Genomic DNA, 16377 nt, shown 5'->3' with positions numbered 1-16377 from the left:
TTATGCTGCCTTCCGGCGTTCAAGTCATGCATGAAATCTATTATCAAGAATGCCAACTCCACTCTCTTTTGGAAAGACAGCTGGGTGAATGGGGATGTGCATCTTTGAACTTATCGTCTCATTAAGGGCCATGATCTTTTGCTAGAAAGTTGTGACCTCAAAGTTTTGAACCTCAATGCAATGGATATTTCTTGTTAAATCTTGTTACTTCTTCCTTGTGAAGGAGGTGGGTGCTATGCAGTTTCCTCCCTTATTTGGAAAGGTGAATGCCTTCGAAAAATTTTCATTTTCAATTGGTTGGCTTGGGATAATAAGATTCTCATGTTAGATAACCTTACCATCCGGAGATGCAACAAAATCTTGATTGCTATCTACGTGCTTTGTCATGCAACAATTGAACCAGCCAACCATTTATTTTTTTCCCTTATGTAAGGCAAATATGGAGCTATTTTGGTTATATACTAGGTCTAATAATCTTATCTAGCTCTCTAGGAGATATGTGGACTCTCTGAAAGATCATCTCGAGTCTCCATCTAGGGAAACATGGGATTAGAGAAATGATAAAATACTCCATCCAGTTGTGATCATAGTCAAAATTAACCATATGTTTCTTTTTCTGGGTGTTGGCAGCTTTGGATATAAAATGACTAAAATTAGAGGAGTCCGTTGGTATCATGAAGAGAAACCTAGAATTCTTTTGGTCCCAAACCACTGATGTGAGTGATCTATGAGAGGTGATTACAAATTTGGGTTAGCATGAGGGACCTACTTCTAAGTTGGATACCCTTGTTCATCCACATAGTGTCTATCCTACTTTTGTTCTTCATTTAAATTGTTTTTTGATGTTCTAGTTGTTGTTTGTGTATGCCTTCCCCTTTGGTGAACCTGATCCCATTTTTCTATTTTTAGCTTACTCACCTCTATTTTTATTTTTTTGTATTTTAATATGAGTAATGCTATTTAGGCTAAATAGATAAGGCCGAATTAGTAGTCCAAATGACGTGGATGCCAAGTTGGCATCCGTGTCAATATCCACTTCATTCTTTATCTCTTTTTTTTTTTAAAAAAAATTAATTATTTTTTATAATCTAAACCCTTAATGTTTTATAATTTTTAAAGTTTAGAGATTTATCCTAAACTCTAAACAACCCTAATACCTAAAAATCTTAAACCCAAACATTATAAAATCTTATATCTAAAATTCAAAAAACCTAAACCCTAATTCTTAAGCCCTAAACATTAAACCCTAAATCCTAAGCCCTAAACTTTAAATGGTAAACAACAAATTTACAATTTAGAGTTTAAGGAAAGGGTTTCCAGGTTTAGTTCAAAGGATAAAATTTAAGTTTTTTTTTTATAAAATAAAGAGAAAAAAATAACATGGTCTAAATATTATTATTATTATTTTAATATAGTATGGTTTATTCATTTTATCATAAATAATAAATAAATAAATAAATTTTATATCAACCACTTCTCAGACTAATTGGTTACCCTATTCTCCCTTATCCACATTTCTCAAGAAAAAGAGAACTCCCATATATTCACATAAGCAACATATACAAATATAAGCATAAAAAATTATTCTAATTTTATTATATAATTTTTAATTTTGAGAGGAATTATGCTCGACTTGTTATTTGAATATGTTTAATAATCAAATACTTATTCTCATTATCCATAATGCTTCACAAGGAATTATATTCAAGTCTGAGAGTAGCCAATAATCACTTACTCTATTAGTATAAAGTCCTTTGCGTATGATGTTCGTATCCACTGCGGAGGTGGGCTCAAACTTCAATTCATGCGGGGTGAAAGTACAAATGTATTGAAAGAGTAGCTTTCCGCCTATGCACACTCTTGGCATGACTTATTTTATTTTTGTCAATATATATATATAAGTGAAGTACTTTTATCATAGACAAGCAAATTCGACCCCCAATTTTTAGAGAAATGAAATAGCAACTATATTGCTGGGATGGTGAACATTAATCAGGATTAATACCCCTTCTGTTTTTTTTATCTGTTATTTTCTAACATCAAGAAGCAATTATTATTTTCTTTCAAAATTACCCTTTACACTTTATTGAACTTTCTTATTGGAATTAAATATGAGCGATAAATATGAAGATATAAATTAGAAGTAATTTTGAGAAAATAACTAATTTTTTATAAAAAAATGTAAAATAACTAAGTTTCTTGGTATGTGAGATTTGATAAACCACGATAGATAAAAAAAAATGAAGATAATATTTGATAATAATATATAAAATATTTTATATTTCAAAATTTAATAAATGATGGTTCATTAAATATATTCAAATATCAAAATATACTTCGACACATTAATATTCTTCCCCTTATCCTTGTAAGTTCGAGGAAGACCAAAATGTCTATGATGCATGCTTTCTAGTAAGTCGAGCTTGGCTCTCCAGCCAACTCTACTTCAACACTACCTGTTTATTGAACAACTCGTTATCCCCACGCTTACATCACAGCATATGAAAAACATGATAATAACAAAAATAACTCCAACAACAGGTAAAAATGTTGTCTACTCTTTATTCCAGTTTTCCCAACGCTTCCAACCAACCATTTGTTTCTATTCAAATAAAAACCTACAGGAAGAAAGAGCTTACTTGACCAAGACGGCAAATTTATCAAGAAAGCGTTATATGTTTCAGTCATAAAATAAGGGGGGAGAGCAAGTAGGCTAGAATTTGGGGTGAATGTTAGCTTCCTGCCCAGGCTCAGCCACTTATATGATCACCCTCCAAAGTCCAAACTACTACTACTATTTGATGTGAATTTATTGAACGAGACTTGCTCGACAGTAACACTAGAATACATGTCTTCTAATTTCAACTGCACCGCTCAACAAGAAACGCCTCCTTCTCTCTTTGCCCAACAACTCTTCCTGCCTCACTGAAACAATTTTTGCCCCTATCTATTTATTTTTGCCACGCCTGCCTGTAATAACCACATTTCTGAGACGCTATATATACCCACCCAATTACAGACCACCCTCGTCGTGAATAGAGCTCTCTCTCTCTCTCTCTCTATATATATATATCTCAAAGACACACGAGAACGAGAGCAGAGACACTATATCGTTCTCTCTAACAATAATGTCTGTTGGTATTGAAGCACATGAAAACACCTCACTTCATTTTTTAGTGGGCACCTTATTGGTAGTGGTGGCGTCGACTTACCTGATTTGGTTCTGGGTGCTGACTCGGAGACTGACGGGTCCGCAAATGTGGCCCCTGTTGGGCAGTCTCCCAGGCCTCATCTACAACCGCAAACGAATGCATGACTGGATAGCTGACAACCTCCGGTCCACAGGTGCTGCCACCACATACCAGACATGCATACTCCCCCTGCCAGTGCTGGCCCGCCGCCATGGCCTTGTGACGGTCACTTGCAACCCGAGGAACTTGGAGCATGTGCTTCGCACACGCTTCGAGAACTATCCAAAGGGTCCCGTGTGGCAGGCTGCTTTCCATGACTTGCTGGGCCAGGGCATCTTCAACTCTGATGGTGAGACATGGCTCATCCAGCGCAAAACAGCTGCACTTGAGTTCACCACCCGAACTCTCAGGCAAGCCATGACCCGTTGGGCCAATCGCGCTATCAAGACCCGGCTTTGGTGCATTTTGGCAGACCACTGTGAGCGCTCCATTGCTGTTGACCTCCAGGATCTCTTGCTCCGTCTCACCTTTGATAACATATGTGGTCTCACCTTCGGGAAAGACCCTGAGACACTATCACCGGACCTACCAGACAATCCATTCTCCTCTGCCTTTGACACTGCCACTGAAGCCACCCTCCAACGATTTCTGTACCCAAGCTTTATATGGCAACTGAAGAAGGCTCTTGGTCTGGGTGCCGAACAAAGCCTCCGGAAAAGCCTCAAGGTGGTGGAACACTACATAACCGATGCCATTGCTGAGCGCAAGGGTCGGCCTTCTGATGACCTCCTCTCTCGCTTCATCAAGAAGGGCGACAGCAATGGCAAAGCCTTCTCCTCTTCCGTGCTTCAGTGGATCGCTCTAAACTTTGTGCTTGCCGGCAGGGACACCTCATCCGTTGCCCTCAGCTGGTTCTTCTGGAATGTCATGCAGCGACCCGACATCGAGATGAAGATAGTCAAGGAGATCACATCGGTCCTGCGGCAGACTCGTGGTGCGGATACCTGCCGGTGGGTTGAGGAGCCATTGGTGTTCGAAGAGTTGGAGCAGCTGGTTTATCTCAAAGCAGCATTAGCTGAGACGCTGCGTCTTTATCCATCAGTTCCACAAGATTCCAAGTACGTTGTGGCGGATGACACGCTGCCAGACGGGACACAGGTGCCAGCGGGGTCCACGATTACATATTCCATCTACTCGGTCGGGAGGTTGGAGATGATATGGGGAAAGGACTGCATGGAATTCCGACCAGAAAGATGGCTGACCCCAGAAGGTGGTAGGTTTGAGCCGGCAAAAGATGTATACAAGTTTGTTGCATTCAATGCTGGTCCACGGACGTGCTTGGGCAAAGATTTAGCATACCTGCAAATGAAGGCAATTGCGTCTGCAGTGTTGTTGCGTCACCGCTTGGAGCTTGTGCCAGGCCATAGGGTCCAGCAGAAAATGTCACTCACCCTCTTCATGAAGAATGGCCTCCGAGTATACATACAACCAAGAAAACTGCAGGACTTCATGTATTGCTCAGATACTGATTTCAATACCTTTCCTCCTATGCCTACCGCTGCTGCCGCGTAACTTGGACCTGGTGGCAACTGCACCAGTATCCTTTGTATGTCTTTTAGCTATTCATCGGAGTTTGTTTGCATCTGAAGTAATAATCAAAACCTGCTTCAAGCCTAAAGGTCATCTTCAGCAACTGTTCAAATAAGAATAATACAAATAATTCTCAACTGGGAAAAGAAAACATATAAGTTATGCTATTTTTAGATGCAACGAGTTCTTCCTCATTATGCATATATGTGTGGAATCTTTTATTGTACAATTGCAAATCTTCAATAACTTTATCAGGTAGAATATATAGCTTGAAGTTTTACCTTTTATAAATGGAAAAAAGTATACTTCGCATGTTTTTCAGCTATTCTTCAGAGTTTGTTTATGAAGTGCCAATCAAATCCCGCTCCAAGTCTCAAGGTCATCCTGAAGATTAATTTGTCAGGTCTTCAGCAACTCTGCAAATAGCAATCATACGAATAATTCCCGACTGAGAAAAGAAAACATATAAATTTTTCATTTTTAGACATAACAAGTTCTTTCTCATCATGCATATATACATGGATGCATTTATTGTACAGTTGCAAATCTTCAATAACTTCAGGTAAAAAGTATAGCTTGAAGTTTTACCTTTTATAAATGGGGTGACTATGGACATGTAATGAGGAAAGGCTGCTTGAATGCACATAATCCAATGTCCCATTATTCATTCTCTCATCTTTGCAATTCAGCCCTGAAGAAATTCACTGCCGATGGCAATATGTTACCTAAATACTTTAATCACTTTCTTGAAACAAAAATTGACTAATAGTTATCATAGCAGAATTCAACAAACAAGCAGCCATATCATGCACTTTTATCACAGTAGAAACACTTGAGCAAAATTAAAAATGTGCTTAGCTTTAAAGGAAGTCAAACATTTTGCTTACCCAACCAAAGACACAGACAACGGATTCAAGTAGCATGAAAAATATCATGCTATGTACCCACCAAAAATCAATCATATTTAGAAATCTTGTAGCCTTTAATAAAATAGAGTTCGAGCTAGTCAATTGGAGAACCAATTGAGCCACAGATTATTGATGATGATGATGATCATTAGGGAAAGAAACTCATACAGGTCCTATATTAGCTGAAAGAAGACCATCACTGTTCATGAATTGGAGCATAATTGATCATTAGGGTAAGAAACCAGTCCAAAGAAAAATTCATGAGACAAAATTTTCTTCATATATCAACAAGGCAACAAAAAAATTCATAGATAAGGCTGCATTGGAGATTGCTTCCAAGTCATTCTTATTATTGAACTTTGTAGACTGCACTCCAACAATGGTGAACTGCCTAGAAATAAAACCTTATGTAAAAATCAACATGGCAAGTTTAACCATCATTAGGAAGATTTAAGAACCAAAAAAATGGGTTGAATAACTGTGTTGTAACTCATGGAAGAAAAAAGAAGGCTGTTTGAGAAACAGAACCCAATGATAACTTCAAGGCAGTAGGTCTATTACATGGTTTAAATCTAATAAGTGGTCTACAACAAGGCCATATTTTTCCTGACACTGAAAGTAACTAATCTAAAATTAGCAAAACGACAAAATCAAGAAATCTTACAAGTCAAGATTTTTCCATATTATGTCAAATAAGTCTTATTAGTCCAAATTGTCTCTGAATATTATGTCAATTACCATCAGTATAAATTATGTGACTTATAGTCTGCCTTCTATATATTGAAAGTTAAGAAGTCATTGTTCTAAATTTCCTGGCGTGGTTATTGGCAGGAATTTTTTTGAAACTTAAGCATGGCCTTAAATCTCTATGGCTGTGATAGAAAGATAGCAGAAATTGTGGCATCCGAGGGATAACAAAATCTCAAAATCCAAACTGTAAACAAGTGGAAGAAACAAATCTTAAGCTAAATCTCACATGTGGAAAACGAGAGTTTAGATAGATGTATCAATCGCAACGCTAAAACTTTATTTCATAGTAGCTGAAATGGCATCAGATAGGTTAGAATAAATTGACAAATAGGTTTTAACAGTAATGGCAATCTTCTTAGTTGCTTTGGTGATGAGGATAAGGTCATTTGCATACATCAAGTGAATAAAATTGTAAGGGAACTAAATATCAAAACCAAGAATCATATTTAAACTCATGGCATGAATTAAAATAGCAGACAAGTTTTGTGACACCAGAATGAAGCGATAATATGACAAAGAGTCACCTTGTCTAATTTCCCAAGAAGCCAAAAATTTTCTCGACAGTTGGCCGTTAATGAAAAAAGAGAAACTACCAGAGCTAATTCAAGTCTTAATCCAAGATATCCAAATTGTAGGAAACTTCATACGAGCTAGGATGGCAAGAATAACATTCCAACTGACTGTTATATGCTTTCTCAATATCAACTTTCAGAAGCATCATTGGGGGGCTATTCCAATTTTCATTTATAGAATGCACAACTTTTTGAATAGCAAGAATGTTGTCCAAGGGAGTGCAGAGCCATGAATGAACCCACATTGCTTTCTGTGTCTTCTCATCTGCAACAAGTGACATCAATCAACCATTAACGGTATAGGTGTCAGTGATCAAAATAACCATAACTTTTAAGTTGTGTGATTAAATTGAATTTTTTTATAATTCAATAACTCAAATAGGGGTACCGAATAATTTAGTGGTACCCTATATTTTGGCTTAAAAACGGTTATGAAATTACAACTTTACTCTCACCTTGACCCATTTTCTCACCTTGCGGCAATGAAGCTCACCCTAAACATAGTGAGCTTGTTGAGTTTACTAGGACTAAAATAAACTAGCTAGCCACAGTTGAGCTCACCGAAGCTCACCAGGACTAGAGCAGGCTCATTCATCGCCCGTGAGCTTGTCAGGGTTCACCAAGTCTGGGTTGAGCTTACTTAGATCCTAATGAGCTCATGTACATTCCATCGAGTTTGCCAGTGAAAAGAGGAAAAAAGAAAGAAAAAAAGAAAAAAAAAAATGGCAATTCCACAAAACTATACTTAAGGTATATTTCAAAAAAGACGGATATTTTGGGTATGAAAAAGGTTCTTGGAACTTGCAAATCCATTTCAAATGTCCTAAGGAAAAGACATGTAGGTCTCTTTCTTAAAAGTATATACTCCCTCCGTTCCTTTTTAGTTGTCACATTTTGGAGTTCTCTCTGTTCCTTTTTACTTGTCACATGAGAAATTTTGTACAGCATTAAATAATTTTTTCCAATTTACCATTTAATGTAATGTACTTCTACAATTTTTAATAAATCACAATCAACTAAGCATTAAATTATATACTCTACTAGTGAAGTTTTAAATAGGGGTAGTTTTAGAAAGTAATGAAATTTTTTATAAAATATAGGTAACCAACTAACTTTAACCAACTTTTCTTAATCGGTGTGAATTAGGTAAATGTAACAAGTAAAAAGGAACGGAGGGAGTATTAAAAAACAATAAAAGCATAAGGCCAATGTTTATATTAAAATAATTCTTTTCTACAGTTGTACATTAGAATTGTTTTGTTAGTTTTTTTTAGATGAAAAGCAATTTACAGTTTATGGAAAAAATTCATAATTTTTATTTTAACTCTTAGAATCTCCTATTATTAGAACTTCCTTACATAACTTTCTCCTTTTTAGTTTCTTCCATATTATGTACTTTTCTCCTATTTTAATTCCTTTATGATTTGTTTTCATTTCATGCAATTTCTATTATGATTTATAACCTCTATTTATAGAGGGCAATTCTTCTCAATAAAGTTATCTCATTACATTCACATAAACAAAATGATTTTTTACAATTTCCTATTGCAAATTTTTACAGTCAATAACTATAAAATAAATTCAAAATCAAAATCAAGATTAAAATTTGAAAATTAGTTTAGTCTTCCAAACATACTACTGTGAATATAGATGTAACTCTGAAACATGTCTTGCACTTTATATTCTGAGTTACATGCAAAAATACCCAAAATTCATGCTCAAACTTCCTCAAAGCTCCCTCCAAATCCCTCCAGAACCTAAAATAGCAACAATATAATAGTAAGGAAAAGACAAACAACTTATTAATCCAATTGACTCTCTAACTCAAACAAATATATTAAAATGATCAACCTAAGATGTTGCCTACAGGTTGCTACTACCTAAAATAACAAGATTTCCCACTTTAAAGCTTTTTAAACAATTATCCTGATTAAGAGATACATTTTTTTAAGTGTAAATAAAAAGAAACAAAATGAAATACATTCATCAAAAGACTCGAAGGAAAATGATGCAACATACAAAAAAAATAGAGATAGTTCTAGAGAGGGAGAAATAATACATATAAATCTAAAATGAAAAAAATTACCGTAACATGATTAATTTCCTAGTCATCTAACAGTAGAAAAAGCAGATATTATAGGCACATAAACAAATAAAAATAGGGAGAAAGGTAAATCAACCAAAATAAAGGTATCAAAGATGATTTTAATGTTATGTACCATTATATACGAATGAAAGAAAGAATATTGCTATCCACAGCTTGAAAAGCATGCTAAATTGTAGTCCAATAACTTCCAATGTATTTCAAGAATTTCTACAACAGATGTCATCCTTCAATTTACTAAGATTAGTTCTTTAGGATATCACCTACTTGCAGATGACCTTCAAGCACTTCCTAGATTTTGGTAGATTGTGACATGCAACCACACTTTTGTATTTTAACTTTTCAATTACTTATCAGAAAGAGCTATGCTCAGAAGGTGCACATTTTGTGTGTAATTTAACATACACTCTTTGTAGCTGAAGTACCCAAACCAAGAATTTAAAAATTTACTCAATGAATGAAGACGAAACAAAAATCATGAGTATGCTTGGGTGCTCAACCTTTTAATATTAACTGCAAGAGCTGAAGCTCCTTTCTCAAGAGCTTGTCTTGAGAATCACAACAAAATGACTGAATATTTTGAAGGATAAAAAAGTTAGAAGAACCTATTTTATCAATTAGAGAAAAATATATGGAACAATAAATTTTGCTTAAGCATAAAACATGGACACCCTAACCATTTTATTTCAGCCCTTTCTTTCTGAATTTAAAAAATTAAGAAGTTCTCCATAACTAAAAGCATAAGTACAATCACAAATCCATGATGGAATCCAACAAAATCATTGTTAACAGCATTAAATTCGACAAAAAACATCCAACAAAATCATTCTCTTGAAAGTAAAAGATGCAGGCTGTGGAGCATTGCAAAAAAAAAAAAAAACTAGTTGTAGTAAAATCTATGAAATTCGCAAAATTTGTGTTTAACACAGAGCAACAACAGAATCTATATTGCTTGACCGTTGCAATAAACAACAAACCTAACGTCAGATGATAGCAAGAATTATACAATAATGACGATGATAGGATACCATAAAACGAAAAGTTTACGAGCCTATTCAAGCAAGGTAACAAAAAGTTAAAAAAAATGAAAGCAGGCAAGGCAATCCAAATTGAGCATGTTGCCTGGATTATGCAACTAATGGATATATGAATCACAAAAAAGGCCTAAAAAAGCAAAATAAAATTAAAAAAATGCACCAAATCCTGATGGCCAACAGTCCTTTGCAGTCAAATATGTGCCTTGCAAATAAAAGGTTGAAAGCAAATGAACTAGCAACACAACTAATAAAATAAAACTACTAAGCTGAGTAGTCTGTCAACCATCTCCTCCTGGTTGGCTCTTGCTTTCTCTGAACGTCTCTTGCTTTCTCTCTCCCCCTTGCCATGGCAAGTGGGGGGCAAAACATCTCTCATCCACATCCTCCGCCTCCGAAAACCTGGGCTCAAATTGCCTCACAATCTACTCGCACTCTTGAAAACTCTCCACTTCAAAATGCTCAGCTCCTTAATAAAATCAAAAACTCCACTTCAGACTTCATCAAGCTTGACGAGGATATCTTGAACCGAGCTCGAATGAGATTTCAACATGCCCTGTATGGAAAATTCTTTGGTAAACCCCCTCCTTTTGAGCAGGTTAAGCAGTATCTTCTGGTAAAATGGGAAAAACTCGGTGAGATCTCTATCTCTGATTTACCAAACGGCTCTATCCTTATTCGCTGTAATTCTCACGAAGTTATGCAGAATTTGGTCACTGGCGGACCATGGTCTATCAACGGTATCATTTTGCAACTTTCACCCTGGAAGACATTCTTTGAGCCTGCGTTTGCCAAGCTCAATACGGCTGCTATTTGGGTCCAGCTACATAACTTACCGGTGGATTTCTGGGAGGCGGATATACTTGAAACGATTACTTCTCATATTGGAGGTCTCCTCAAGGTGGACGATCTTACATCCTCTCTAATCAGGTCCAAGTATGCTAGGGTTTGTCTTGAGATCGATTTATCTAAACCCTTATCTCGTGGTTTCTGGATTGGTGATGAGTTTAACAGAGTGTTTGTTCTTGTGCAATATGAGCGTTTGCACACTTTCTGCTATTCTTGTGGGCTTGTGGGTCATGGTACCAACTCGTGTCCTCGAGCGATTGCAACTGGACGTACAGGTGATTTTCCACCCTCTCGGGTTCCTCGAGAGCCGGCGGTCGAGCCTTGTTTTGTTCAAGATGCAGATGCTCGGACGTCAGGGTCTGGTTCGATACCTGACCAGTCGGATATGCCAATGAATATTGATGATTCTCAGTCAGAGAAGGATTTTGGTCCATGGCTGATTGTTGCTCGCTGGCGTGGCCGCGGAGGTGGTCGTCGTGATGGCGGTCGCGCTATTCACACGGACACTAACGGGGCAGTCGCTGAGCAACAATCCAGTATGGGGGGGCAAACGGACGTTTCCGTTCCCCGACAGGTCACTTCGAGTAGCATACGTGGTGGCATGGGTGGGAGGGCTCGAGGTGGCTCTCTTGGTCGTCACGCCCAACGTTCTGCTCAAGACAAAGTGGATGTGACTTCTCCTGCTGTTCCCACTACCAATTCTGACTCTCTGACGGGATTTATCACACCAATGGTGCCTCGGGACCCTATCTCTGGCGTTTCTCGAAACCCCCTTCCTGGCGAGATACCCACTCAAGGGAATAACCCCCCTCCCAAGGATTTTGTTCTTCCCCAAATCCCTTTGAAGACTGTGCAACCCTCTGCTCATCGTTCAAAATCACCACCCCCTGATGTTCGATCTTCCATTTCTTTAAAGCATTCGAGTGTGGGAGTGGGTTCATCTCTGCACCATTCCATGCTAGTTGATAAAGTTAATGAAGCTCTTCAGGAGAATGCCTCTGATGATACTTGTGCAGAGGATGATGTAGAAGATGATGAGGAGGAGTCATTTGAAGATAGTGATGAGGAAATGGGAGATGACGACGACCCGAATGACATGATGACACTTTCTCATTACCAATCCGAAGTTCGTCGGGATGGCTTGATCCGGAAGGGATCTCATGCTGAAGAAGGTTCCCTAAAAAGGGAAGAATTCTCGTTGAGGGAAGTAATGATTAAGTTGTGTCTTTCAGACCTTGTCCTTATTTATTCCTCTTTTATGATTATGAATCGATTTAATCTTGTGTGTTGGAACTGTAGGGGCATCTCTTCGGGGGATACCTCCAACAGAGCTCATAACTTCATTCGCAAATTTAAACCTCTTATTGTTTGCTTTGTTGAGACTAAAGCTAATGAAGATCGGGTATATCGCTTCTGTCACAAGCTCCCTGCAGATTGGGAGTGGGCCGCAATCCTTGCTGATGGCTACTCAGGGGGTATTATAGTTGCTTGGAATAAAATTATTGGTACTGTCTCTCCTGTTGTTTCTTCTAGGAGAGCCCTGCACTTAGTTATTTCTAATAATGTTTACTCTAATTGTCTTATTTCTGTCATTTATAATGCCTCTAATAGCCAGTCTCAGCGTAATCTCTGGTATGAGCTTTCTAAACTCTCTGCTTTTAATATCCCTTGGTTTCTCATCGGGGATTTTAATGCTATCACTTCTTGCGAGGAGCATCGTGGTGGTTCGTTTGCTTATTATTCCCATAAGGCTATTAATTTTCTTAACTTTATTGAGGCTAATAATCTTCTTGATCTTCAGTTTTCAGGTCCTAAATATTCTTGGTGTAATAATCAATCTGGAGCTGCTAGAAGATGGGCTAGGCTTGATCGTGGCCTGATTAATTTGGCTTGGTCTTCCTTGTTTGGCCCTTATACTCTCCGGCATCTTCCGAGATTGCATTCTGACCATGCCCCTCTTCTTTTTTCTGGTTTTAAGCATATCTCCAATCATAAAAGCTCCTTTAGATTTGAGAATTAGTGGATTGATTATATTGGTTATCATAATGCTGTTCATTCTGCTTGGGATTTTCATCCTCATGGTAATCCTATGCATGCGTTTACTCACCTTTTGGCTCGTTCTCGCAGTAAAATCATCGCTTGGCGTGCTTCTGGGTTGAGTAACTTAGATGCTGATATTACTAATACTGAAAATGCCATTACCTCTTTGGAAGTTTCTGATTCCCTTAATGCAGATGATCTCCCTGTGCTTGAGGAGATGTATGGCGAAGCTCACTGCACTCCAGCGTCTTAATTCCAAAAAGTGGTCTCAACGTGCTAGAATGCAATGGATTCGTGATGGGGACATGAATACAAAATTTTTTCATAACATTAACCGCACCCGTAGGCACTTCAACACCATTTCTCAAATTTGAGATATCAATGGGGCTTCTTTCTCTAATCGGTCAGGTATTGAGCAATCTTTTCTTCATTTTTATTCTTGCCTTTGGTCTGGGTTTTCCAATGATAACTTTGCAGATGTTTTAGCTGCCCTTCCGGATGACCTTCCTTGTCTTTCTTCAGTTGATTGTGATTTCCTTTCGAGGGAGGTTACTCGGGAGGAAATTCACATGACCGTTTAGACCTTCCTTCAGGTAAAAGTCCTGGGCCCGATGGGTTTAATGCTGAATTTTATAAATTTTTTTGGGCTGATATTGGTGATCAATTAACGGATGCGATTCAATACTTCTTTGCTAATTCGATTTTGCCTTCTTCTTGGGGTAAGACTTTCATTTCTCTTATCCCTAAAAAGGATCATCCCTCCTCTGTTTCTGATTATAGGCCGATTTCTTTATGCAATGTTTGTTACAAAGTTATATCCAAAATTCTTGCTAATAGATTAAAATTAGTCCTTCCTAAACTCATTGGTCGAGAACAAGTTGGTTTCGTGGCTGGTCGGTGTGCTTTCGATAATATAATTGCTTTGCAAGAGGTTGTGCATTCTCTTGAAAAGGATTACCTGCACCCCCTTAGGATGTTAATTAAAATTGATATCGAGAAAGCTTATGACACTATCAGTTGGAATGCAATTCTTGCTACCTTAACTAAAATGAACTTCCCTTCTTCTTGGATCTCTTGGATTAGTGTCTGTCTTCATTCTACTTCTTTTTCATTGCTTATTAATGGACAACCTTCACCTTGGTTTAAATCTTGCAGGGGTATTAGGCAAGGTGACCCTTTGTCTTCCTTCCTTTTTATTATTGTTTCTCAGAACCTTACTTCTATTCTTAATCATGCTCAAAATCTTGGGATGATTCCTGGATTCAGTAATTTACTTAAATATAACTTTAACCATCTTATGTATGCAGATGACCTTATTCTTATCACTCATGCTTCTAGAAGGACTGCCAGGAATATTAATTTATGTCTATCTATTTACTCTAATATCTCTGGTCAATGCCCTAATGTCAACAAATCTGCTGTCTTTTTTCCCTCTTTGTTTAACTCTCGGGTGACCAAAAGTATCAGCTCCATTCTTAACTTTAATATAGCTTCTTTCCCTCTTACTTATCTTGGTGTTTTGGTTTCTCCCAAGAGGTTAGCTAAGCAGGTTTTTAATTCTATGGTTATTAAAATTACTAGACAATGCTCTAGATGGAATCAGTCCTTTCTTTCTCCTACCCGCTAAGGTGGTCCTTACTCGGGTTCTTCTCCGCTCTCAATTCCTATATATTATCTTTCTGTTTGCTCCCTGCTTATGACACTACCCTCCAAGAGATCAATAGAGTTGTTAGGAGGTTCTTTTGGCATAAAGGTAGCAATCGAAACGGTATTCCTGCTGTTGCTTGGGATGATATTACTAGATCTAAAAGCGAGGGGTTTTGGCTATCCAGTAATCTAATTCATGCAAAGCATTCCCTTATGACCAAAAACATTCTCCACTATTATAATTATGATGACTTCATTTGGGTGGATATCTTGCATGTCAAATATGGTGGGAATAATTCTTGGGTCGATGTGCCTCCCGCCCAAATGTTCTTGGTTCTTTAAAGGTTTGCTTCTTTCGGCTCATAAACTTAGATCCTGTTTCTGGATTAAAACTGTGAATCCTAATCAATCATCTCTGCTTTATCATCCTTGGTGCCCGGATATTCCATTAGCATTTAAACCCACTTACATTAATTCTGAATTGGATTTGCAGTCGATGAATTTATGTGATTTTATTTGCAATGATAGTTGGGATTGGAATAAATTGTTCATGCTTTTTGGAGAGAATTTCCTCTTCTTTACTAATAAGCTTGGTGTTATTGATTGTGGATCCTCCAATCATTGGGTTTGGTCTCCCAAGTCTGGTAGCTCTAAGCTTGCTTCCTCTGTTTATCATTTCCTTAATCATAACCATAATTGGTCTGATGATTGGGTGGGGTGGAAGAAACTTTGGGAGTTAAATGTTGCTCCTAGGGTTAAACACTTTATTTGGCTTGTCTTTAGGGGTAGAATTTCCACTTCTGAATACTTATACTCCATTGGTTTGGGTCCCCGTAATGCATGTGCTCTTTGTGGACTGGAATTGGAAACGATTGATCATCTTTTTGTTCAATGCCCTCGTGCTATTGATGTCTGGACCTCGGTTTGTCAGAAGCTTAATATATCTATTAGCTTTCTGGATGGATTTCGGTCCGGTTCTTGGATTACTTTTGATGGACATTCCTTGTTCATCAAATCGGTCATTGCTGGTACTGCCTGGAGCATTTGGAAAAATCGTTGTGATAAAATTTTTAGGAACATTCTTGCTACTAGCAATGTGGTTGCTTGCAGGGTTGTGACACATGCTTTAGAGTTCTCTTGTTCTCGGGGATCTATGGAGGGGAAACTTCTTATGCTTAATAATTTTTCAAATCAGCTTGGAGCCTTCCTCTTTGTTTCTAGCCATTGGGATCCTGCTAATGAGGTAAGTGGTGCTGGCTTTTTCTGCTCCAACTCTCAGTCTTTTATTTCATTTGCAGGTTCCTGTTCTCACCCTGCCCTGAATGCTGCTGATGCTGAGCTTAAAGCCCTTGATGATGCCATATCTTGTGCTAATCAATGTGGACTTCTAATCAATCACATCTTCCTTACTAATGCTGAAGCTTATAAAGCTATTTTCCAGTTGCATCCTTATGCGAATCTATCGGCTGTCCATCTCCTTTTGAACAATGCTGGCAATCCTCCTGTTTATCTAATTCCCGGATCCCAGGGCTTATCCTCGCTTTCAAGCTTGCTATCCATGGAATCAATCACGCACAATCTCGCTCTTTTTTTCTCATTGGCAGGGACCTGCCCTATTGGATTATGAAATGTTTCAAAAATAATGGTTTTATTTTTTAACTGTTTGTTAGCATTTTTGTTCTAGTTTAGTCT

General features: G+C 37.7%; 1 protein-coding gene across 1 annotated transcript; it reads left to right on the top strand.

Moving 5' to 3' along the window:
• The first annotated feature begins 2376 nt into the window (after window positions 1-2376).
• Window positions 2377-4869, top strand: LOC120264917 (cytochrome P450 86A1-like). Its single transcript, XM_039272809.1, has one exon. It carries the CDS (start codon window positions 3129-3131, stop codon window positions 4761-4763), a length of 1635 nt encoding a protein of 544 aa, XP_039128743.1. The 5' UTR covers window positions 2377-3128; the 3' UTR covers window positions 4764-4869.
• Window positions 4870-16377: the final 11508 nt, after the last annotated feature.

This window comes from Dioscorea cayenensis, chromosome 7 (genome assembly GCF_009730915.1).
Source record: "Dioscorea cayenensis subsp. rotundata cultivar TDr96_F1 chromosome 7, TDr96_F1_v2_PseudoChromosome.rev07_lg8_w22 25.fasta, whole genome shotgun sequence".
Taxonomy (NCBI): domain Eukaryota; kingdom Viridiplantae; phylum Streptophyta; class Magnoliopsida; order Dioscoreales; family Dioscoreaceae; genus Dioscorea; species Dioscorea cayenensis.
The sequence above is the reverse complement of the archived record's forward strand: the minus strand, read 5'-3'. Positions and strand labels throughout refer to the sequence as shown.

What these genes read in the sequence shown, in the direction of transcription:
- LOC120264917 (XM_039272809.1), top strand. Translation starts at nt 3,129, where the DNA reads ATGTCTGTTGGTATTGAAGCACATGAAAACACCTCACTTCATTTTTTA.